The following is a 22882-nucleotide window of genomic DNA, read 5'->3' on the forward strand; positions in this document are numbered from 1 at the left end:
ATGAAAGAAACTACACGTGCTTAATGGGTTTGTTTAGTTAGAGGTCCAGAGTGTTTAGGGCAATTTGATGTGTCATTTTCCTTTCTTATGAGTACCTTCCTCTGCTCGGTACCTCTTGGGAAAGAGCTTGGGAGCAGTTCCTCTGATATCGCATGTGTACTTGTAAGTATTGAGTGCAGTTACAGAATTCAGATGGGTCTCATTCAAAAGGAGCCTTCCTTTTGAGTGTCGGTAAATTGGGATTATGGCCAAACCATCGTTTCCCGTTGGAAACAATGCAGCTTCTCTGGCTTTATTCCTTGTCTGTGGGCTCGGCGGATGGCTGAAATGACCCAGACAACCAGCCTCTGTCGCTGCCCCTCCCTCCCACCAGCATGGAAGCTGGTATTTGATTCTTCTCCACTGCGTGTTGTTTCCTCCTCTTCTGTGAGATGACAGTGCTTCTGCTCTCCTCACTGAGGGCTCCTGGCCCCTATCATTTTTTTTCATTGCTTTATGTTCTATCGTTTTCTGTCAAGAATGTGAGTTTATAATACAAAGATAAGAATTTGGTTTTATATTTTCACTACAAAGTGTATATCTTTTTTGTTTTTCTTATTGTAAAAGAAAAACCGAGCTGTTAGTATGGGAACATGTGAAAGGCATTTTTCAATTTCTGAATTGAAAGCCTTAAACTGTTAATCACGTTCATTTGCTTTACTAAATGAACTAAAACCACCTATCCACGAGAAACTATACTATACTTTTGGGGCTAGAAACCCACACGCCACAAATAATCTTGAATTAGTTTGCTCAAGAAGAGAAAGGATTGTGTCAGCCTGTGCAAAGCTGGTAGCATCTAGCCGGAAGCCTCCGTCTCTGAAGTCTGTTGCCTTAGAGATTACGATGTAGTCCATTCTCCGTAGCCTAAGTCTCGGTGTGTCAGTGGTGAGCATGGACCCATCTGGCTGGGTTGGATTCACATTGGACTTAGCATGAGCTAGACACCTTAATCCTTGGTGCCTGGCGTTGGGTACTTAGAAACATCTCCCAGCACTTGCTCCAATAAGAATACTTGTATTTCTGTGTTGTGTGTGTGCTTTCTGTAGTCTGGTTACTTAAACTGCGCACTGATTAACCATGTCATTTCTGATGAGAGACAACTAACTTAGGAGTCAGGGAGTGGCAATTTCATAGCCAGGGCGTGGTAATTTCATAGCCAGGGCTTTCCATTCCATTTTGGTTGGGACATGAATGGGGAGGAAGGATGCGGCTATGTGGGGGTTACAGGGGCAAAACATGCAAGGTCTCCCGTTTCCCATAGCTGGGTGTGTTCATTTTACAGTAGGTGAGGACCACAGGAGAACTGTAGTCCTTTCTGAATGGTAACTGAGGCTGGTGTCTCCCATAGGAACTACTGGTAACTTCCTTACATTACAATAACAGTATTGACACATGTCATTTACATATTAAAATAATTTAACACTGTCTGCCTGCGTGTTTCTAGTAAGCTTGCTTCTACTCCAGCCTCTGTTGCCATGCTATGTAAGTAAGTAGGTGTAGAGGTCTGGGGATGCTACTGTGTCGTTTCCATCAGAGCAAACTCTGTGATAAAGCCTCTGGCGCATAACGGGAATTTAGTGTGTGGTTAATTAAGTACCCTACATAAAAATGATGCATTTTCATCTTTGTCAGCTGATATCAATGAAAATACTGCAAGATGCATATAGTGATGGAAAATAATGTAATTTAGCAAAATTTTGGAGCTAGAAGGACTATGTTACAATATGGATATGCCTATTAATAGAAGGATGTGATGTCAAAGCAGTTTAAGTTGAAAAGCTAAAAAAGCAGACATAGGAAAAGACAGGTGTGTGGATGACACACACACACACACACACACACACACACACACACACAGCTCTAAGAGATACTGATTTAATGACCTCTATTAGGCTTCTGGGAAGAGGAGCTTCAGATGTGAAGGGGGAAATCTCTACTCTTTTTCTCATATATCTTTAAAATGTTGTTCATGGTTAGACATGAAGAATACTATTACTAGAGGGCAGGAAACTTACCTCTTTTAGCTTGTATATCTAAGTGCTGAATCCCAAAATAACAAACTGGAATTTTTTGGTAGGAAGCTGCTCATTGGTGCCAGGGTAGGCGCTGAAGCTAACATTCTTCATCACAAAGCCTGCCGAGTTCTACATTTTTGATAATAAAATTGCTATCATTGACAGTTTTCTCTTCAGTGAAGTCTATGACTCTTTCTTCAGAGTTTCTGCTTTTATTTTGTTACTTAAAAGTCAAACTTGAGATTTTGTTCTTCTTACTAATAATCTTCACTATTCTGCAGCCATCTTAACTGACATCTGTAGATTTGTTATATAAAGCCTCTGTGGTCAACAGTTCTTCTGTTTCTGCTAGTTTGGTGTTTGATATCTGAGGCCTCCCGTGTCCCGCAGGGCTGGCTGGTTCATAGGTACACATGCTGGTCCTTCTTCACATACTTCCTACATAACCAGGCGAAGCCATGTGTTCTCCCTGGCTGGCATTCTCGATGGAGGTCCATTCAGAGTCATCTGAGGAGAGCTCACTTGTCTCAGCACACTCAGAAGTCAGGATAGCAGTGCTAGCCCTTCTTGGCCTGCGTCTCTGGACCCGCCATCCCGTCCACTGTAGGGATCCCTGTGTCTGCCCCTCCTTCCCGTTAGGCCCACCTTACCTTGCAGGGTCCTATATAGCTTGTGTGCCTTCTCTTGGTTAGGTATAGTAAATACACACGTTTCTTCTGTCAGTAGGCATTATCATACTTCATCAAAATAAGGCATGAGTTCAGATTAGAACTGTCCTTTCTGAGGTGTCTGAGTGCTATAGCTTGAGCATACATTTCGGGGGAGATTCACTTGAGCCTATAGCTAAAAGGATTGATATTGGACTTGTGCTTCCTGGTGGGTCACCAAAGCCTGGCGAGTGTCATGTGAGCTTCGAGCTAACTAGAAAGGGTGTTTTCCAGGGGCTACTGGAGCTGCTGTGCTGTTGACAGCAGCCCGGGAAAAGGCACGGCCCATGCACACATGAAGCTGTGTGAGTCACCTGAAAGGGCATTCTGACCTTAACAGTGGTTACAAAGATACTTTTATTTTCTCCAAAAGTTGCCCACAATGATTAAATTCATTCTTTTTTCAGCTCCTAAACAAAGGAGTTATCGATCGTAGTTAAGGGCAGTATGTTTGACTCTGAATACTCTATTGACCACTTTGTCTTTTCCTTCTTAAACAAGAGAGCGGCAGCCCAGAGTCCCGCGTGAACGCCATCCACTTCTTGGTACACAAACTGCCGGAGAAGAATAAGGAGATGCTGGATATCTTGGTGAAGCATCTAACCAAGTGAGTGCTCTTCCCCATCAGCTCCCCCTCGGGGGGGGGGGGTGGGGGGGTGGGGAGGGTGGAGGGTGGGGGGGGCTGTAGGTGCTGCTGCTGTTCCTGGAGCTGGGCAGGGATCCGCAGCCCCAGGGGACGAACCTGAGGACTAGCTGGACATTTGGCCCACTCTGTGTTTTAGACAAGGGTGATGGGATAGAATGCCCATTGATGCTGTGTAAGTAGCCTCTGCCAGCAGTAAGTAAGTAGCACTACTGCCAGCAGTAAGTGCCTCAGGAGGGGGCACTGACGGTGTATTGCCCTACACACAGATTGTGGGAGTAGGATTGTGAGTCCCTTACAGATTAAGCTTGGTACCAAACACGTCTAATGCTGAGACTGAACGTGTCCTTTAGGTTTATTTAATCTCGTAGTGGGTTCATCCATGCATTACAGTCCTGTCTGTAAAAAGCAACTCCCAAATCACTGTACCTGTAAAATGTGAATGAAGAACAGTGCCTGGAACCTGTGTTCTTTCTAAATAAAACTGAGTGCCATTTACTCAGAGTGCCAGCGGACACATAGTTGGACTAGATGAGTGGTGGCTCTACTCTGGGAAGCTTATGGAGAAAAGAAACAGATCGCAGCGAATGTTAACATGACTTCAGCCAGGTAGCAGACAAGGCGTGTTAAGATGGTAGAGAGAAAACATGGTTTGAACCGTGAGCCCTTAGATGGGTCATCTCTTGTAGCATCACGTCCTGAGTTCAGTGAAGGGCTGAAGGGAGCACCTGTCTGCGGTGCTCCCTGAGCTGCTGTGCTCCCCGAGTTGCAGGACTGGAAGGGGGGGAGTGAGGGTATGCGGAGGAGCAGATCTAGTTGTTAGGAAGCTGACTGGAATGTAGCCGTCTGTGGTAGCAAGGGGATGGTGAGCGGAGGAAAGGTGGGTGTCCTCCCTCGGCTGCTTTCTCCTATGCGCACGATAGACGTGCGATTTGTGAAGGAAGACACACTTTTGAAATGACAAGCAATATGACTTATGCTTGTGAAACGGACTATGATTAATTTTAGGAGATTCCATTTTTATTTCCAATTATTGGCTCAAGACAGCTGCACAATTCTTTATAGCTACATAAACCCACTTGTCTGTTTAATATTGAGCAAATACATGTAAGAAATGATGACAGGGGCTGTTGAGAGAAAGGCTACTACTTCCTTGAAAGTGAGCTAGCTAGCTGAGGCCTCTCCGTGGTGGGAGCAACTTGACAGAATTGTCCTTCAGTCTGGCAGGACCCCCAGCTGTCTTCCAGTCCTGTGATACACATCAGAGAGAGAGAGAGAGAGAGAGAGAGAGAGAGAGAGAGAGAGAGAGAGAGAGGAAGTGAGAGCTCACTGTCTCAGGCACTTCACTCTGGGGTCAGCTGATCATTGCTCAGGCATGAGGTGAATCAGGATCCCAGCATGGAAGGAGCCAGTGCTGAGGAGACTGGTTACAGAAGGAGAAGGGAGGAATTGAGGGCTGGGGGGGGGGGGGAGGGGGGACAAACCAGTCTGTGCCAGCTGCTGTTAGGTTCAGGGGTCCCAGGCAGACACTGAGGGCAGTTCGCTTCTCCTGCCTTTTTGTACATTAAGGAAATACAGAATCGTGACTGCTCTAGTATTGCTACCAAACTAAGAATCTTTTTTTTCCTTCTAAATCAACATTAGCGTGTCAAGTCACTCGAAGCAGAATCTAATGACAGTGGCGAATTTAGGGGTGGTGTTTGGACCAACTCTGATGCGACCACAGGAAGAAACTGTTGCCGCCATCATGGATTTGAAGTTTCAGAATATTGTCGTAGAAATCTTAATTGAAAATCATGAAAAGGTACCATTGTCTTTCTCTTTTAACAGTGTTTGTGACTGTGGCACGTTAACTTGTACACGGCTTTGCTATTAGTCTGTATTTCTGTCTTGTCTTCACTGTGAATTTATTCCCAGGAAGTTGGCATGCAATTGTCTTCTGACGGAGTTCTGTAAGTCTGATTCTTTTTTTCTGGTTTTTTTTTTTTTTTTTTTTTTTTTTCTTTTTGGTTTTTTGGAGACAGGGTTTCTCTGTATAGCCCTGGTTGTCCTGGAACTCACTCTGTAGACCAGGCTGGCCTTGAACTCGGAAATCTGCCTGCCTCTGCCTCCCAGAGTACTGGGATTACAGGCGTGCACCACCACTGCACAGCGGTGTGTCTGATTCTTACCAGATCTCCTCATTGCTTCACTGAAGAAACATTGCATCCAGATGCAAATGAATTCAGATGCAGTGCAGATGAGACTGTGGACAGTTTAATTTAATAATTAATTGACCATTTTCATTCTTGTCCTTGGATTTCCTCAATTTTTTGTGCTCATTGCATGCCTTATTCCCTTGGTCAAGTGAGGGCTTTTTAGCTTGGGGAATAAAAAAGTGAAAGGAAGTGATTCGGATCCAGGGACCTGCTGGCCACCCTTCTGTGGTGACAAAATACCTGGGGCAGGTAACGCAGAAGGAAGAGGGGTTTATTATAGCTCATGACTTCAGTGGTTTTTAGGAAGCACGATTGGTGTTTGGGGCCCGGCAGAAGAGTGGTAAATCATGGTGACGCTGTGTGGGAGCAGAGGCTGGAAAGAAAGGGACGGGGAGGCACATTTCCCTGTCATGAGGATTCACTCTCAATTGCCAGCCAGGAGCAGTGCTCGCTTAGAAGGCCGCATCCCTGGTTAGAGCGTGGGAGAAGATTGGCTTCAGGTTTTAGAGGCTCTTGTACCCAGCATCAGACCCGAGTGTGGCGGTGTCTGGTGTGTAGTCTGCCCCGTGACAGTGTGGACTGGTTGGGGTCCCTCAGGGCAGTGTGTGTGAGCGGGTGGGTCTGTGCCCCACGCCTTAGCTCAGTCCCTCCATTCCTCAGGACTGAGTTTCTTCCTGGTAAGAAAAGCAAGGACAGGCGCTCAGAATTGAGCAGGACAAACTTTACCCTTAACAAGACATCAACAGTTTAACAAAAAAAGCCCTTCCAGGTGGGGCAAAGTTCTTATTATCCATTTTGGATCTTTCCTAGTTAAAAGTTCATAATTCTGCCCCTCTTCTTGTCCCAAGAATTTCAGCTTGTTACCTACACTGCCAAATCTGGGCACTGGGGAAAGAATTTCTGTTTTAAAGTCTTCTTTTAGGTGGCTGGTATGCTGTTCAGCACTCTGTAATCCAAGCAGAATGTGACTTTTAAAATTAAGAGTCTTTCAAGAAGTCCTAGAGGGCCCCACGTCTTCCGTCAGGTGCTGTTCAGGGCCTCGCTAGCTCGCTGTGACTGCCTGTAGTGCAGGGGACGTAAGGGCCGTAAAGATACATGGTCATTCATTTGTGTGCTAAAGATGTAAAGATTGTGATATATGCCAAGCCTGTAGCGGGTGCCGGGACGAATCCGGCAGGCCTGGTTGGGAAGTAGATGACAGTCATGTGGGGGGCTAAATCCTGCAGCTCTTCCCTCAGCCTGCTGTGCCGGTAGCCTGCTTTCTTAGGTGCTGTCTGTTTCTCTCTGCTGGAGCACAGTTGATACTTCAATACGTTTATCCTTACCGATTCTGTCCACGGGGAATGTTTGCTAGTGAAGGAATGTATCTGGCACACCTTGTGGGGCCGTGGGGCAGTGTGGAAAAACACAGCAGACAGTCATTGCCTTGGAGACGGCTCTTCCTGGGTCCTTCTACTGGCTATTTGTTGGAGCGGTTTTGGTGCACATGAGTTTACATTTATTCTGACAAGTTAAACCTCATGCCCGGTTTGTCAGTTTTACTGATAGGGTAAAGCCAGTTAGTTTGGGAGAGTGAGTTACTGTTTTGGTAGCATCTGGTGGTGAACTTATGCCTTCATTTGTGGTCCTGCCACAGTGCCGTTGATCCACAGCATGCCCTGAGTCACCAGGGAAGATGGCAACTGTTCACATTTAGAAAAATACATCATAAGACCACCATCTTCTGAATGTGACAGTAGCCCAGCTAGGGTATATCCAGTCTCAGGGGATTCTGGTGCGGCTCATGCACGAGAACTGGGCTTGGGGTCTTGCTCTTGGGTAAGGGGGACTCTAAGCCCACCTTCAGGGAAATGACCACCTGGTGTCTCTACAGGCACGTGGTGATGGCTCCCTGTGTAGATAGACTTGTCGACATTTCTGAGTAGCCCTGGTGAGCCAGTCCTTGTGTCCAGGCAGAAGAGGGCCACCGTGCACTCTGCTCTCAGAGGTGCAGTGTTGTAGAGCCAAGCCAAGTCTGTGATTTTTTTTTCTCTGCCCTTCTGTGGCTGGACACAACCTGTATAGATGAGAAGTGCTGAGATTTCTGTGTGTGTGTGTGTGTATGTGTATGTGTGTGTGTGTGTTTTAACTGAAACAATTACATCACTTCCCCAATTCTCTTTCTCTAACCTCTTCCAGCTCCCCTCCCCTCGGCCACTCCCCTATCTCCCTTCCAGTGTTATCCAGCCATACATCTAGGAGTGTTGATGTAGGTGTATCTCTTGTGGGCTCCCCACGATCTGTTGGTTCCTTCCTTGGGTCCGGTTGCCGTTTTCTGTGATGGTCTCCATATGCTGTAAAAAGGCTTCTTTGGTGAGGGTTTGGCCATCACACTTACCCAGGAAAGGTGATGGTCTCCATATGCTGTAAAGAGGCTTCTTTGGTGAGGGTTTGGCCATCACACTTACCCAGGAAAGGTGGGGAGAGGAGGCGGCTGGTTCCGTGAGCAAGGCTTGAGCTGACAGCTTTTTTTCGTTTGCAGTTCCTCACTTTCTGGCTTCCTCGGACTTTCCTTGTGTATTTCACAGTTTCCTTTCCTTTCCTTTCCTTTCCTTTCCTTTCCTTTCCTTTCCTTTCCTTTCCTTTCCTTTCCTTTCCTTTCCTTTCCTTTCCTTTCCTTTCCTTTCCTTTCCTTTCCTTTCCTTTCCTGTCCTGTCCTGTCCTGTCCTGTCCTGTCCTGTCCTGTCCTGTCCTTTTTCCTTTCCCGTCCTTTCCTTTCCTTTCTTAGCAGTTGACTGGGCTGCATGTCATGCATGGGGTCTGCTTTAAGGAAGAATAAGTCTGCTGACAAGGGCGTTTGTGAGAACTGCATACAGATGTGTTTGTCCATATTAGTCACACACTTCTGTTGGACTAGAAAGTAGTGAGGGCTGGAGTTCGTCTGATAAACATTCCAGAATAGGAAGCAAAGAGGAGAGTGCGACTAGGAGGGGTTAAAACACTTGTGAGGGAGGAAAACATTACCACAGCGCCCAGCCTGAGGGGAGTGTGCAGAAGAGAGCGGTGCTACAGTGCTGGTGACAGAGCGGACAGGAGGTGCGGCAGTGACTGAAGGGGGTGCGTTATTCTCTCGTAGCTTTTTTTCCTTCCCCCAGACTGGGAAAAATGTTGAATGTAGGAACATCACCCAAGCAAAGAGGAAGGGCCACGCAGGAGCAGAAGATTTCCAGCTGGGTCTTGGAGTGAGGAAGAGATGAAGTTCATGTGCTGCAGAGGCCACGATTTCCCAGCCCTTTGCTGCTGCTGCTGCTGCTTATAAAATCCATATGTACTTGCTAGGAAACTCACTCCATATGTCTTGCTTTCTTTTGCACACTAAACATTAAGATGTTGTTTTAAACGGAGTATTCCTGGGCCAAAAACATTATCAGGGTGGTGTGTGTGTTTTCTTTTCTTTGCAAGACAGAAAATTGTTTTTCCATTGTTCAGCGGGTACTCTGCACCTCCCACAGATTTTCCAACCGTGGTTTATACTCATGGCTTTGTGACTTTTGTGTACTTGTTACACATTAATTCAGAGCACTGTTTGCTGAGTGCCTGTTGTGAGTTAGATGTGTGTGATATGGGGAAAATAAATATGAGAGTCCTGTTGTGGGAAAGAAAAGCTTGAGAAGTAGCCATGAGATACAGTGTGGGACACTGAGAGCATGCTGAGGGCTCCCTGGGGAAGACTGTGTCAGCTGTGTGTGTGTGTGTGTGTGTGTGTGTGCCCTGTAGAGTGGAGGTGTGCAGACCATATCCTAGGGTAGGAGATGGTTACCCTAAGACGATGGCACAAAGAAATATGAGATGAGGTGAGAAAGGGCGTCTGGTCAGGTGTGGACAGGGTGGGCATGCCACCGGAGGCTCTCTGAACAACTCAGGGTTTCAGGTAAACGTGTGTCAGACAGGTTAATTGACTATGGTGTGTAACAGCAAGTAGAGGCATACGTAATCAGGAGGGAGGGCTCTGGTAGATTAAGGGCATGGTTTAGAAGACAGGGCTTTCCAGGGTGAAAAGCATCACTCAGGAGAATCTGCTGTCTATTTTGTATGGTTCTCTTAGGAACGTGTAAGAACTCAGTTCTGGGAGATCTGAGGGAAGTTTACAAATAGGCAGGATAATAACTCAGGGCATGAGATCAGCTTTTAATTCACTATAATGCAGTATTTATGTCTTCAGACCATAATGTGATTGGAGATTTTTGTGGCTGCAGACATTCAAAATACATGCTAAAACCATGAAGTTGAACATCATTGCACATGCTTATGGGACAAAGACTGAGGCAGATGAACATTAACATTCCAGGCCACCCTGCTCAGAGAGTTTGAAGAGACTAGTTTAGTGATAGAGTATTTATTTGCCTGGCACAGTCTTGTGTACTGTACCCTTCCTAAACAAGAACAAAACCAACAAACAGCCCAACTGTGTATGTATTCAGGTCACATGCCTGAGTCTTCGATGTTTGTGATCATATCTACGTGGGTACAAACTTTGTATGGACAGTGCCCAGTGATAGATGAGCTTCTTCATGGGGACGCAGCCAGATGGTGGTGTTTGGGCTTGGACTGGGAGTGTTTGATGCCAGACGCTTCGTTTTGTGTGGCTAGAAATCAAACACTGCCCTTGAGAAAATGTCAAGTGTTAGAATCAGTGATAAAAAGGGAGTCATAAGAGAGCCTGTGCTTGTGTCAGAGTTGCCTACCAGCGTGATTAAGCATGCCAGTGGCTGCCAGTGACATGAGACTTGGGGAATGGCAGGTGGCATGGAGTCCTGCAAGAGTCAGCTTCCTGTTGGGAGCAAGGGTGAAAGTCACCCTCGAGGGTCTGGGCGTGTGTGGGATTAGGAAGGAGGTCATAAGTAGAGGTTACCTTTATGTTTCCGTGCCACATGTTTCACAGTCCGTCAGGAGGAAAAGCCAGAACACTACTGGGAGGGAGGGGCCCAGAAGGGCCTGCAGTGCCTGAGGGCTGAGCACCAGTTGGTGCTTCTTGTCCTTGTGGGCGAACAGCAGTGGAGTAAGGTCTACAGCATGACTGTCCATCCAGAGGCCTGTGAAGATCCTAAAGAACTCTGAGAACATCAAAGAACACATTAATATTAGCCTGGCTTTCTTGTGATTTTTAATTTCACATCCATGCTGGAAAGGATGGTGCCATATAACATAAGACATCTTATTCCACATCAGTTAGGAATGTTTAGGACTATAATCCATGCTCTTGCTGGCTTGTTGGATGTCTTATTTTGGTTTCTCAGTGGGATGGAATTGTTTGGGTTGACCTGATCCTCGTGTGGTATTTTAGTTTGCTCAAGTCATTTCTTTGATTTCCATAGAGACAGGACGTGGTTGAGTTTGTCCTAGGATGGACCTTTATACCTTGTAGTCTCTTTAGACCCCAGGGTACACAGAGACTATAAGACTTTCTTCACATAAACCTTTTTGTTGACGAAGATTTTCTTGATAGCTTTTTCAAAGTAATCATGTTAGCATTTGGAATGAGAAGCCATGTGCTACTAATTTGTTTTGGTTTTGGCCAACTTGATCCAAATCTAGACTCTACCTGGGAGGAAGGGCTTACAGCTGAGGAACTGTCTCTCTCAGGCTGGCCAGTGTCATGCCCGTGAGGCATTTTCTCATTTGCTAATTGCTGCAGGAGGGCTGCCTCTCACCTCTGCTCCATGCCATCCCTAGGCGTGTGGGCCTGGGATAAGGGTCGCTGAATGAGCAGGTTCCGGGTGGTTTCTGCTGGTAGCCCTCCATGGTCCCCAGTGATGGGCTGTATGTGACCTGTGAGCCAAATGAATCCTTTCCTTCCCAGTGGGTTTGGATTTTTGTTTTTGTTTTCTGTTTTGTTTTGGATTTTGGTCAGTTTGGTCACAGCAACAGAAAGCAAACTACAAACTAGGAAGGTCTATATTACAAACTAGGGAGGTCTGTATTACATTTTTCTTGGTTTGAAATAGACATAATTTGTGATGATCGTGCTCTTGTGCAGATGTCAATATCTGTGTCCTTTCTGGAAGTTTCTATCCTATATTCTGTCTTTGTTTGTTTTGTTTTCTGGTTGGAAATACATATCATAGGTCTCCTGTCGGCCAGCACCCTTCCCCCAAAAGAACAAAGGAGGACAACTGGACTGGGAAGGGTGCTGTGGTCAGCCAACCACTGATGGAAAGTATGATTGGGGGGGGCGTATGTGTACACGAGGTCTCTTTTCCCTGTCATTATGGCCCAAATGATACTATGCAACAACCTTTCAGGTAGCTTTTGCATTGATCAGGTATATGGGTAATCTAGCCTTGATTCTAGGAGGCGGTGCTCACTCTAGATATGTCAGTACTGTGGTGTTTTAGAGTGCTTGAGCATCCTCACAGTTATTGTCTGTGGAACTTCGCATACCGCAGATGCCCGTACCCAGCAGTCGTCCCTTTCCAGGTGCCCCCCTTGTCATGAGTGTCTCTGGTGTTGACTGTTCCATGCTTTGGGTTTACACTCAGAGATGACTTTTAAAAGTCGTTCACAGTGCAGGAAACCCTCCTTTTCAGGTGAGAGGGAAAACAGTGGCGACAGAATTCCCAAGCCTGCGCTGTGTAGCTGAGCGCCAGGGCCCAGGAAGAACTTCTGAGGGTGTCCGTTCCCAGGGGCCACCGTGGTAGTTCGAGAAGAGAAGATCTGTGGGAAGGAGGCATTCTGAAGTATGTAGGTACCCAGCGTAGAGGAAGCCCTGGCCTGGACTCTAGAAAATGGGAGGGATGGGATAATCGAGGCAGGTTCTCTGTTGTCTTAGGAAAAGCTTTCTCAGTTCGAGGAGGATGAATTTGCAAGGAGTGAGCTTTTGATTGAGCAAAGAAAGGTCAGGTGTTAGAGATGAGTCTAGAGCAGGACTGAAGTAAAGCTGGTGACCCCAGAGGTCTTGCCCACCCTGAAATTCTCTGCAGACGTGTCTGGAGTTTTGGAGGTGCAGAGACCTGTCCTCGGGCTTCCAGGGCGAACGCAGACCAAAAAGTGAGGGTGCAGAACCTGATCTCACTCATCTCCTTCAGGGTGTTTGTGGTCCCAGCACATGGGAGGGAGTTGGGTGCTGTGTGGAGTGGGTGTGGGCAGGCTGGAGTGTAGACACTGCCACCCCTTTATAATAGGGGAAGGTTAGCGTCAGGTAGCCTCAGGCGTAGGGACTAGATTTCTGCCTCTGGACCCAGTGCTCCATTTTCTCTGTAAAACAAAGCTTCACAGTCTTCAGAGACTTCTCCTCAGCACTGCCCAAGACAAGATTGGGAATCATAATTTCAAAACCCAAGTGTGAAACGCTCTTGTGCCAGGCCTAGCTCAGCTCCTTTTATGAAGTTTCCTTGAAATAGTTTATAGACTATCATCAGGAGTGCTGAACGTCAGTTCCTGTGTGGGGCTCTGCTTCCCCAGGCTGTGGGGCTTTTCATATGATCTCTTCAGCCTCACAGCCAGTGTCCTCACCTGTCAAACAAGAACCAAAGACCGTCCTTGAGTGACCAGGGCAGGTTATCTAATACCCGCACCCCACACTGAAAACAAAGTGCACAGTCAGGCTGCACTAAAACAGCAAGCGGTCGAGCCGACATTGAACCCGGTTTAAAGTCTGTTCCTTAACTGATAAATATGTTTGAACTGTCACATTTGAAGTAAAAGGACTACAGTAATCTGTGGCATTTTAAGAAAACCAAGTGGTCAGGTGGCTTTCAAACTAGTGGGTCACACAGGCAAGGTGCTCCTCACTGCTGCCTCTTGTGCCTCACTTCTCTTTCCCCGCATGGTCCCAAGTGTGATGGATGCCCCTCAGCTGCGTCGCAGCTCTGCCAGCGGCTTCCGGTGCTGCTGCTGGGCTCACAGCTCTGGTCCCATCGCCTGCCTCATGTCCTTATCACTGACATGGCTGTAAAAATGGCAGACCCTGGCCTTTCCTAAGTGTACCCCTCTGTTAGGTATCTGATGTCACCATCTCAGCTACTGTTGTGCTCAGCAGCTCCAAGGTTGTCTGTATCTCACAAGTGGGGACATTGGGGATTGGATTAAGAATTTGTTGAAGGTCATGTAGTTGTGGAACTGCTAGGAATCCAACCCAGGACACTGTAGGCTCCCAGGGACTCTCTGGCCCCTGTTAGTTTTCCTGGCTTTGAGAGGCAAGCTTAATTGTTTAGTGGGTTGGATTATCCTAGGTTGATTTTAAATAACAGATTTGAAATAGTTGTGGGTAACACTTAATCACCTGTATAATGCCTGAAAATAGTTTCAGAAATCTCAAGTTATAATAAACATTCTAAGTAGAATGAGATAAACACGAAATACTACTGCAGTAAAATGTAATGAAAAGGGTTTTTAAATTTTTGAACTATAAGCAATACTGGAAAATAAGTTACACAGTTTTCATGAAAAATTTGTAATAGTAAAAGGCTATATTAACATAGAGGTTAACCAACTCTTGCTCAGAATTCGTAGAATCAGAGTGTTTGAGGTTTCAGACCTCTTAATTTCCTGGATATTGAAATATTTTCATAGGCTTTAACAGGTCCTAAAATGTAATCTAATCTAATCTGAAAGTACAAATAAAGAAATGCTTCAAATTTTGAAAGTTTTGAGTGTCATGTGGATGTGTGTGTGGCAAAGCTTTTCATATTCAGATTTTCTGTTTGGGTGTGCTCTCCTGTCACTTATACCACTGAAGTTCTCACACATTCTCCAGCAGACTAGGATACATGCAGAGGAAAATGCCCCCTGTGTATTCCAAAGGGTCCCTGCTACCTCTGCATATGCAAAACTCAGAGAAACTTTAGAACTCAGAGCCACTTCTGGTTTTTGTTGTTGTTCTTGTTTGTTTGTTTTGCCTCTGGGTCCTCCGACCTCTGCAGTGAGTTACAGTACTTTGATACTTATATTTCACTGCCCAGACCCTCTGAGACATGCTCGCTACGGACACTAGCTTCTCCATCACTGTTTGCAAGTTTTGGTCACCTCTTTTCTAGGTCTGCTAGTCACCACTGGGCTACATGTAGTGCCAGTCAGCCAATGGGGTCTGGGCTGAGTCCTAGGTTTTCCTCTTACAAGCTTGGAATCAGGTCATAAAGAAACTGGCCTCGTTAGTGTAAGGTTGCTCTTAGGTACCCAGCCTGAAGGGTCCTCCATGGTAGATCTCAGATGGAGGCAGACTGGGAAGACAGGGAGCTCAGGGTTGGTAGCTCCTCTGACTAGGGGTACAGAAACTGTAAGTGGAAAGCTCTTTCCTTGACTCTTGATGACCTCCAGGTACTAATCAAGGCAATCTTGAGTTCCAGCTGATTCCTCTTCTCACTAAAATCAGTTTTTCACCTCCTTTGATTTGCCACGGTTTTAATTACACATACATAGATCACCTGTCAGATTGTAGCCAGACTGTGAGACACCTACAATTTAGTTCATTCTCATAATCAGGTTATTTAATGGTTTTGATTTAGCTCAGTTGTATTTATATGTTGCTATAGCGTTGGTATCTCTTATGTGACATCAAGAGTCTGGTCATTGGGAGGACAGGGGGAGAGAAGGGGGCTTATGGGACGTTCAGGGAGTGGGGGTCTAGAAAAGGGGAAATCATTTGAAATGTAAATAAAAAATATATCGAATAAAAAAAAAAAGAGTCTGGTCACATAGCTTTATGTGGAACCTGGTCCTTTGAAGTATTCCAAACCTAGACCTCTTCCAAACCTGACCCTGTGCCCCATAGTTTTATGCCTAGAACCTAGGAGTGTTGTCTTTCAGGTCCTGTCTTTTTAACCTGCCTTGCCTGTTAACAGCTGGATTGCCTTCAGGTTTCCTCTTCAGTTCTTATCTTCTCAGCCCAAGATTAAAGCAGCTAAGTAAACCATTCCCACTATCTCTCCTTCCATTCCCTGTTCCCTGTGCCTACCCAGCCTGCCCTTCTCTGTAACAGTAAACTTTATTCTCCTCTTGTAATTCCCTCTGAGGTTTGCTGCTGCCAACCTAGGCCTAGCCCTGGAAGCTTCTACACTGGGAACAGCCTAATCTAGGCCTAGAATGTTTTCAGCCTCTGAGACTTACTGCAGAACATGCTCACCCTTTCTAGTTCTTTCTGAGCTCTGGGTAGCTAGTTCAACTCAGCTGTGCTGGCTCAAACTCCTCTTCAAGCTTACTGATTCAATCTGGCATTTCTCTCAGGCTCTAATTGAATTTCTCTGCTTGGCCTCAAACCAACTCTAGCTTTCTTTTCTAATCTGCTCACTCTGTCTCTGTAATACTCTCCTGATGAAACTGCCTCTCTCTCTCTCTCTCTCTCTCTCTCTCTCTATCTCTATCTCTATCTCTCCCTCCCTCTCTCTCTCCCCCCTGCTGTACTCTCCCTCTCAACTCTACTGTACAGTCTCCACAAACTCTCCTGTATTCCGGCACTGTCTGTCTCTCCCTTAAGTAGCTTCCCTTTCCTCTCTCTTCTCATGAGAGTTGAGGATATCCTATTCTGTCAAATCTTTCTCTAATTCGACACTTTGTCTGCCACTCAATTAGACATCACTTTCAAACACTTTCTTCTGTAAAGTTTACCTTCATTGTTTGGGATTACAGGAGTACTAAGGGTTTGTGAGTTTTCCAGCCTCGGGGATTAAAGGTGTGTGCTAAGGGCTGAGCTATCCCCTCACAGCCTGCCTCAGTCCTGAGGATTTTAGACAGTTAAACAACAAGTTAGGCAGTTCCTCGTGGTCTTCCTTTTTCTCAAGAAAAATAAGTCAAGTTTTTTTTTTTTTTTAAATTTAAATGATGCATAGCATTCTGGTCAGTATCACTACATGACTGGGTCTCCGTTTAAAGTACACAAAAGTGCTTATGTCTGCATCTTTGGGAATGCATGGGAGTCAGAAAGGAAATCCCAGTATTTGGTTTCCTAATGTGATGAGCTTCTATAGCTGCTGGAGCCACACATGCCGGTGCCTGGCAGCACCCCGAGAACATTCACATTAATCTTCACACAACTGTGTGACGTTTGTCACACATGGCCTTCAGATTGTAGATGGTGCCAAACCAAATCTCCAGAACAGTTGCATTTATAGGTTATGAGGAAGATTTATACTTCTTTCTAAAAAGGAGCAATTCTGTACGCGTTCACATAAAGAAACATTGTACATTGGCAGTGCACAGAATCTGGGCCATGGCCTCCACTGTAGTGTTCTCCGTATCTCCCTCCCCCTGTGCTTTGTTGTGCAGTAAGTTTGCCTTCTTCACATAGTGAAAAGGAAACTTTCTCACCTGGTGTTTGGTCTTTGCAGTAATCCCTTTCCTGACCCCAGGAGTAACTGGGAGAGGAGGTATTCTCTCGGGAGGGCTCTGATTCTAACTGCTCGGTCCCTTTGGAATGCCAGTTCTGCTTAGGAGGAAATGTGGGGATGACCACTGAGGGGATTAGACATCATTTAGAGGTTTAATGACGGAATCAGGTCATATGTGCTGAATGTGCTAATAAGCACTAGTAAGCTGTGCTGCGTTGATGGATTGATGTGGAAGGGTCCTCTCCTGGGGGCTGGTTCTTGCATGTAACCATTTTATTTTGTGGTTTCTGCTGGCTTGTGTTTCCAGGGCCACAGACACATGCACTCTCTGACTTTTCTGTCAGTCTGCATTCTTTTCTCCCACTTCCATGTTCCTTATATGAAACCCTTCTGTGTTGTGTTCCTCCATTCTCTCTATGTCCACTGCCTTCCGTCTTAGTATTCTTGGTGTGGGCTTCTCAAGTTCTTATGCTCTATGTGTGTCGGAGAACTTAAGGGGAGGTAACAACCAGACTTCAGAAGGAGCCTATGGTGTTTGTGCTGTACTGGTATGCCATTGAAGTCTGGATAGACCTTGCCCAGCAACTGTTGCTGTAAAGGAGTTGACCCAGGAGTGAGTGAGACAGCTAACACAGAGAGGGGACAGCCATGATGCTCTTCAGCTTACAGGTCTCTGCCTGCCAGCAGATCTTCCCACTTAATTAAGCATTTATACATACTGTCGTCACTTATCAAAAACATGTTGTTGTTTTAATGTAGTATTCCTTTTGATATGTGTGGTTGTGGTTTGCTGGCATATATGTCTGTGTGCCAGATCTGTGCTCAGTGCCCATGTAGGACAGAAGAGGGTGTCAGACACCCTGGGGTGGAGTTACAGATGATTGCAAGATGCCCTGTCAGTGCTAGAATCAAATGCAGGCCCCTGGAAGAGAAACCAGTTCTTAGTTGCTGAGTCACCTTTCTAGCCTTCCAAAAGCATGCTCTAAGGTAGCAGAGTTAGAAACAGATCCCAAACCTAGAATAAAACAAAATTACATTAAGGGAAAAGCAAAAAAAAAACTAAATTTAGAAGGACCAGGCTTAGAGACAGGTGGATAGAATTTCTAGTCAAGGTGTTTACACACAGGTGTGCATACAGCGTGGGGACACTGAGGCAGGAGGACTGAGACTTCATGGCCAGCCTCAACTTCATACTGAGACTTTGACTCATCTTCTGCCCCCCACCCCAGTCTCCCAGGGTCCGTCTTGATTTTCTCCAAACTTAATCCTGTATAGAAAGGATAGGGATAAACAAGTAAAGTTGGGGGAGCCTGGAGAGATGGCTCAGGAGGTAAGAGCACTGACTGCTCTTCCAAAGGTCATGAGTTCAAATCCCAGCAAACACTTAGTGGCTCACAATGACACATAAAGCGATCTGACTCCCCCTTCTGGAGTCTGAAGTCAGCTACAGTGTACTTACATATAATAAATAAATAAATCTAAAAAAAACCAAGTTATTAAAAATATCATCAGAGCCATTGGAAAAGAGGCAGGTGGGAGAAGAGCCCCGAGAGGAGCAGAGCTTTGTCCCCACTACGATAAGTTTCTATGTAGGTGGATGAACTGCTTTCCTGTGCCCAGAGGGTCCCTAGCATAAGGACTGAGGTCTGCTAGGGTCATGCACAGCTCAGCCTGAGGAAGGGAACATGGATGTATACTGTGACCGACTTGCACAGAGGCCTGGCTGTGTTCTTGTCTGGTCCATACTGGTTATGGACTAGATTGTTTGTCCTGTAATTCCTAGGTTGAAACCCTAATCTCAAAATGTATTAGAGGATCGGGCTTTACCGAGATAATAAAGGGTAAATGAAGGGCCCAATGAGGAAAAGAAGGCACAGAGTGGCTACAGGTAGGGAAAGAATCCATCAGTCAGAAGGTCTGTTCTGGAAGCCATCAGAAGAGACTCTGCCTCAGGTAACACTGGTTTTGAACATGTAGCCTCTCAGAAAGAGGCAATGAACAAAAATTAAAATGCTAGTGAATAGAACAGACTAGAATCAATGTTACAGAAGAAATGGCTGCCGTAATCACATGCTTCTTCAGCAAAGCAAGACAGTTGAAAGGCGACAAAATGCAGATGTAAGAGACAGGTACAGACATCCGGAGGTAGACCCAGTTTGAGTGGTAACTAACTTTTTTTCAAAGTCTGGAGACGGTCAGGAAAGGCGAATTTTCCATCCTGAGTCGATCAGGATTATCCAGATTTTGGGGAGTAAAAAAAAATGTATTGCTTGTTTCATATTTTTCTACTACAGTGTTGATACATCTTGAGGACCTAATTTTGACTTTAAAAAGAAAAACACATGGGCTTGCAAGATGGCTCAACAGTTAAGAGCACAGGCTGCTCTTCCAGGGGTCCTGAGTTCAATTTCCAGCAACCATATGATGGCTCACAACCATCTATAGGGGGATCTGATGCCCTCTTCAGGCAGGTGGATATACATGCAACAGAGCATTCATACATTAAATAAAGTTTAAAAGAAAAAAGAAAAAAAGAAGAAAAGGAAAAGGAAAAACACACCTAAACATCAAAATGGAAAAATAGTACTGCTGCTTCTGACCACAGTACTCTGAATTTAGATAGTAAAAATGCTAATAGTAACCGAAGCAAAATAAATACTGCCCACCATATTGATCTAAAAGCTTATATACATGAGATCCAAGTAAAAATTAAAAAAAAAAAGAAAAGAAACGTGGAAGATATAAAGAAAAATAAAGCTCATGAAAAGAAACTTGATGAAACTTAGAGAAGACTAAGATGAATCTTAGAAAACTCACAACCTGAAGCACCTGAGTGTGTTGTCCAGTGAGCGTCACATGAACAACACCTCCCCAGAACCTGACAAGTAGGAATTGCTGATCTTTCTGAGGGAGAAAAAAAATGCTTGTACAAATTTGACTTACACTCTGATAAAGCCATAGAGTAAACCCAAGCACGTAAACTGTGGGTTGGGGGAAGGCTTTCAGAGAAACAGTGTTTGTACTTGGAAGTTGAGACTGACTGAAGCTAGGGAAGTAGTGTGAAAGACACTATGGGATTTCCCAGGGCAGTATCCCATTTCCCAAACACTAGGCTTTGGCATTCTGTTCTTATTTTTGTTTACTCCTGAAGCAAGGTTCCCTGAAGCCCAGGCTGGCCCACAACTCACTCTGCCATGAGAGCTGGTTTTAAACTCCTGATTCGCCCAGCTCCACCTCTTCAGTCCTGGAAGTGTGGGTGTGTTCTGCCATGCCTAGCTCTGGAAGAACAGAACTAAGTCATCTGTTAGTGCTTAGACTCAGTCAGCCTCTGAAGGGAAGCTCCCTGTATCAGGCACTAACGCTGAAGCTCAGGAGAGAGATGAATATTATGTAGTGATAGTAAGTAACATCTACAGATAACAGCAGTTCAGTAAGCTTTTGAGTATTCAAGTTTATTCCATTTGAATTGAAATTACAAAATTTGTCTCCATATTTGGGAAACCATTTATACAGATTGCATTTTTTTTTCCAAGACAGGGTTTCTCTGTGTACTCCTAGCTGTCCTGGAACTCACTCTGTAGACCAGGCAGGCCTTGAACTAAGAAATCCACCTGCCTCTGCCTCCCAGGTTGCAGGGATTACAGGCATGCGCCACCACCGCTCTGCTCACATTGCATTATGAAGTCAAAAGAGAATGTCTCACCAATTCCTGAAAACATTAGATAAAATTTATAAATTCCTAATAATACTTTGAAATAGATTGTGACTGACTACTTAGTAAAACATTAATATGTATCTAGCTAACATTATATCATATTTTAAATTGTTAAAATGATACAAGTCACAGACCATATGAAGCTCAAGAAGAAGGAAAATCCAAAGTGTGGATGTTTCAGTCCTATTTAGAAGGGGGAAAATAATACTGAAATATAGCTACTATTAAGTCTTATTCTGTAAGTACAAGGAAATGGAAAGGTCTAACTTGGAAGGGGGAAGGCTATATTCACAGATGGAGGGGGAAGGAGGGATGAACATTATATCTACACAGATTAGTGAGGTGGGAGAAAGCAAAGGCTATGCGTGCTGCACAGGAATTAGAGTGTGCAGTGGGATGATGGATCCTGCTAACAGTTACTTCCTAAAAGATGAATCATGTGAGTGTGAACCTACACCAGAGAATGTAGAACAGCCTTCTGAGAACTCCACCGTGTGTGTGTGTGTGTACATATTTTTTAAATTTACTTATTTTATTTATATGAGTACACTGTCGCTGTCTTCAGACACAGCAGAAGAGGGCATCGGATCCCATTACAGATGGTTGTGAGCCACCATGTGGTTGCTGGGAATTGAACTCAGGACTTCTATGGCTTTGTTTTCTAGTGGCAAGAATGCTTTTCCGTGCCAGGCTGACATTATCCAGCACCATTTATACTGTGCACGAGCTTTGACAACTCATGAATAGAATCCAAAAGTGTCATCTTATGGAAACGCAGAACAGAAGAACAGTGCTCACAGGCTGGGAAGGATCGAGAGGCTGGAGTAGGCAGATCTTTGCTCAAGCACTCAAGCACCATTGCATCACACAGGAATAGGCTCTGTTGTTTCCCACAGCAGGTGCTATCGTTAGTAATGTGAATCACATACATGAAGGTACTGAACGTCCTCAGAACAGAGGATTACATGTGATGGGCATTCTTCTGTTTACTTAGTCTTCTGCCATACAGGATGCCACACACTTTCTCTCAAGTCTTTGGAGAAATAGCATTCTTCACTGCCTTTTAATACAAAACTCATGTGTGTGGAGAAATATATCAGGGTCATTAAAAGAGAGTGAGGTAGATTTGTAAATATCAGGGACTGTGGTGTAGACAGTAGCCTGACCCTAGAGATCCCAGTTCTGGAGGGTCAGAGATGTGTAACTCAATGCCAACCAATAGACTTCGGCAAGGTGGTGGCATTGTGTTGTGTAAGGTTGCCTTTCCAGACTGGAGAGTCTCCTACTGGCCAGCAGAAGCAAGCAGCCATGTGTGAATTGCCAGTGAGGATGGCAGAGGATCTCAGCTTGCCTTCAGCCCAGTCAGAAAAACCGTCTCAACTTCATGGCACCCAGCGAATAACAGGCCACGTGAGCTTAGGTCAGGAGACTCATCCACAGAGCCCTCTGGAGCACGGCCGACCAACACCTTACAGCCTGATGAACTAAGGACCTTTTGGAGCAGGGGATTCAGCTAACTCCTTCAAGCTGTAATGATCGATCTATAGCTGTCTTATGTACAGTAAGAATCAGAAAATGCAATCTTTTTTTTTCTGGGACAGGGTTTCTCTGTATAGCCCAGGCTGTCCTGGAACTCACTCTTTTAGATCAGGCTGGCCTCAAACTCAGAAATCCACCTGCTTCTGCTTCCCAAATGCTGGGATTACAGGATTACCACTGCCCACAGAACCTACCATCTTGATGAATGTATTTGTAGTCAGTGAGACTATGATAACTTGTTCAATCAGAAGTTAACATGCTGAAATGGAACATTTTCCACAAAGTCCACACCCTTCTCAGTTGGCAATAAGTTGAAAATCCCATGCTTCTTCCTAATCCACCGTGCTGTTCACATGCCCGTGCATCACAATGCATGTCGACTGACCCCGTGGTCTTCCTGCTGCAGGTCTACCTCAGGCCTTTGCATTAATCATGTGTTCCTTCTGTGTAAACTCCACATGTGCCATAGTAGGCTTCCAGTCAACATTACGCTGCATAACTGAATAGCTTTGGAGCAGCTGGATAACTGAATAGCTTTGGAGCAGCTTGTGTATTATGGTCTTGTGTATAATAATGCCAGAAGTAGACATGTGTGCAGTTAACTGAGATTTTTTCCTTAAATTTAAGTTATTAGCAGTAGTTGTCTTATGGGGAAAAGAGTATTAGGGAGAAGTGAGGTTTAGGCGAATGGATTGTCTATCATTCTGAGTGTATCAAAATCTA

General features: G+C 45.2%; 1 protein-coding gene across 4 annotated transcripts in view; it reads left to right on the forward strand.

Moving 5' to 3' along the window:
* Arhgap10 (Rho GTPase activating protein 10) overlaps window positions 1-22882 on the forward strand; it is a 284292-nt gene that overhangs the window by 160986 nt on the left and 100424 nt on the right. For all 4 annotated transcript variants that reach the window (XM_052166588.1, XM_052166589.1, XM_052166591.1 and 1 more), the window contains 2 exons: window positions 3266-3371; window positions 5052-5211. In XM_052166588.1, coding sequence (XP_052022548.1) covers window positions 3266-3371; window positions 5052-5211 — 266 coding nt within the window. The remainder of the gene's footprint in view (window positions 1-3265; window positions 3372-5051; window positions 5212-22882) is intronic.

Source organism: Apodemus sylvaticus, chromosome 21 (assembly GCF_947179515.1).
Source record: "Apodemus sylvaticus chromosome 21, mApoSyl1.1, whole genome shotgun sequence".
In the NCBI taxonomy this organism is placed as follows: domain Eukaryota; kingdom Metazoa; phylum Chordata; class Mammalia; order Rodentia; family Muridae; genus Apodemus; species Apodemus sylvaticus.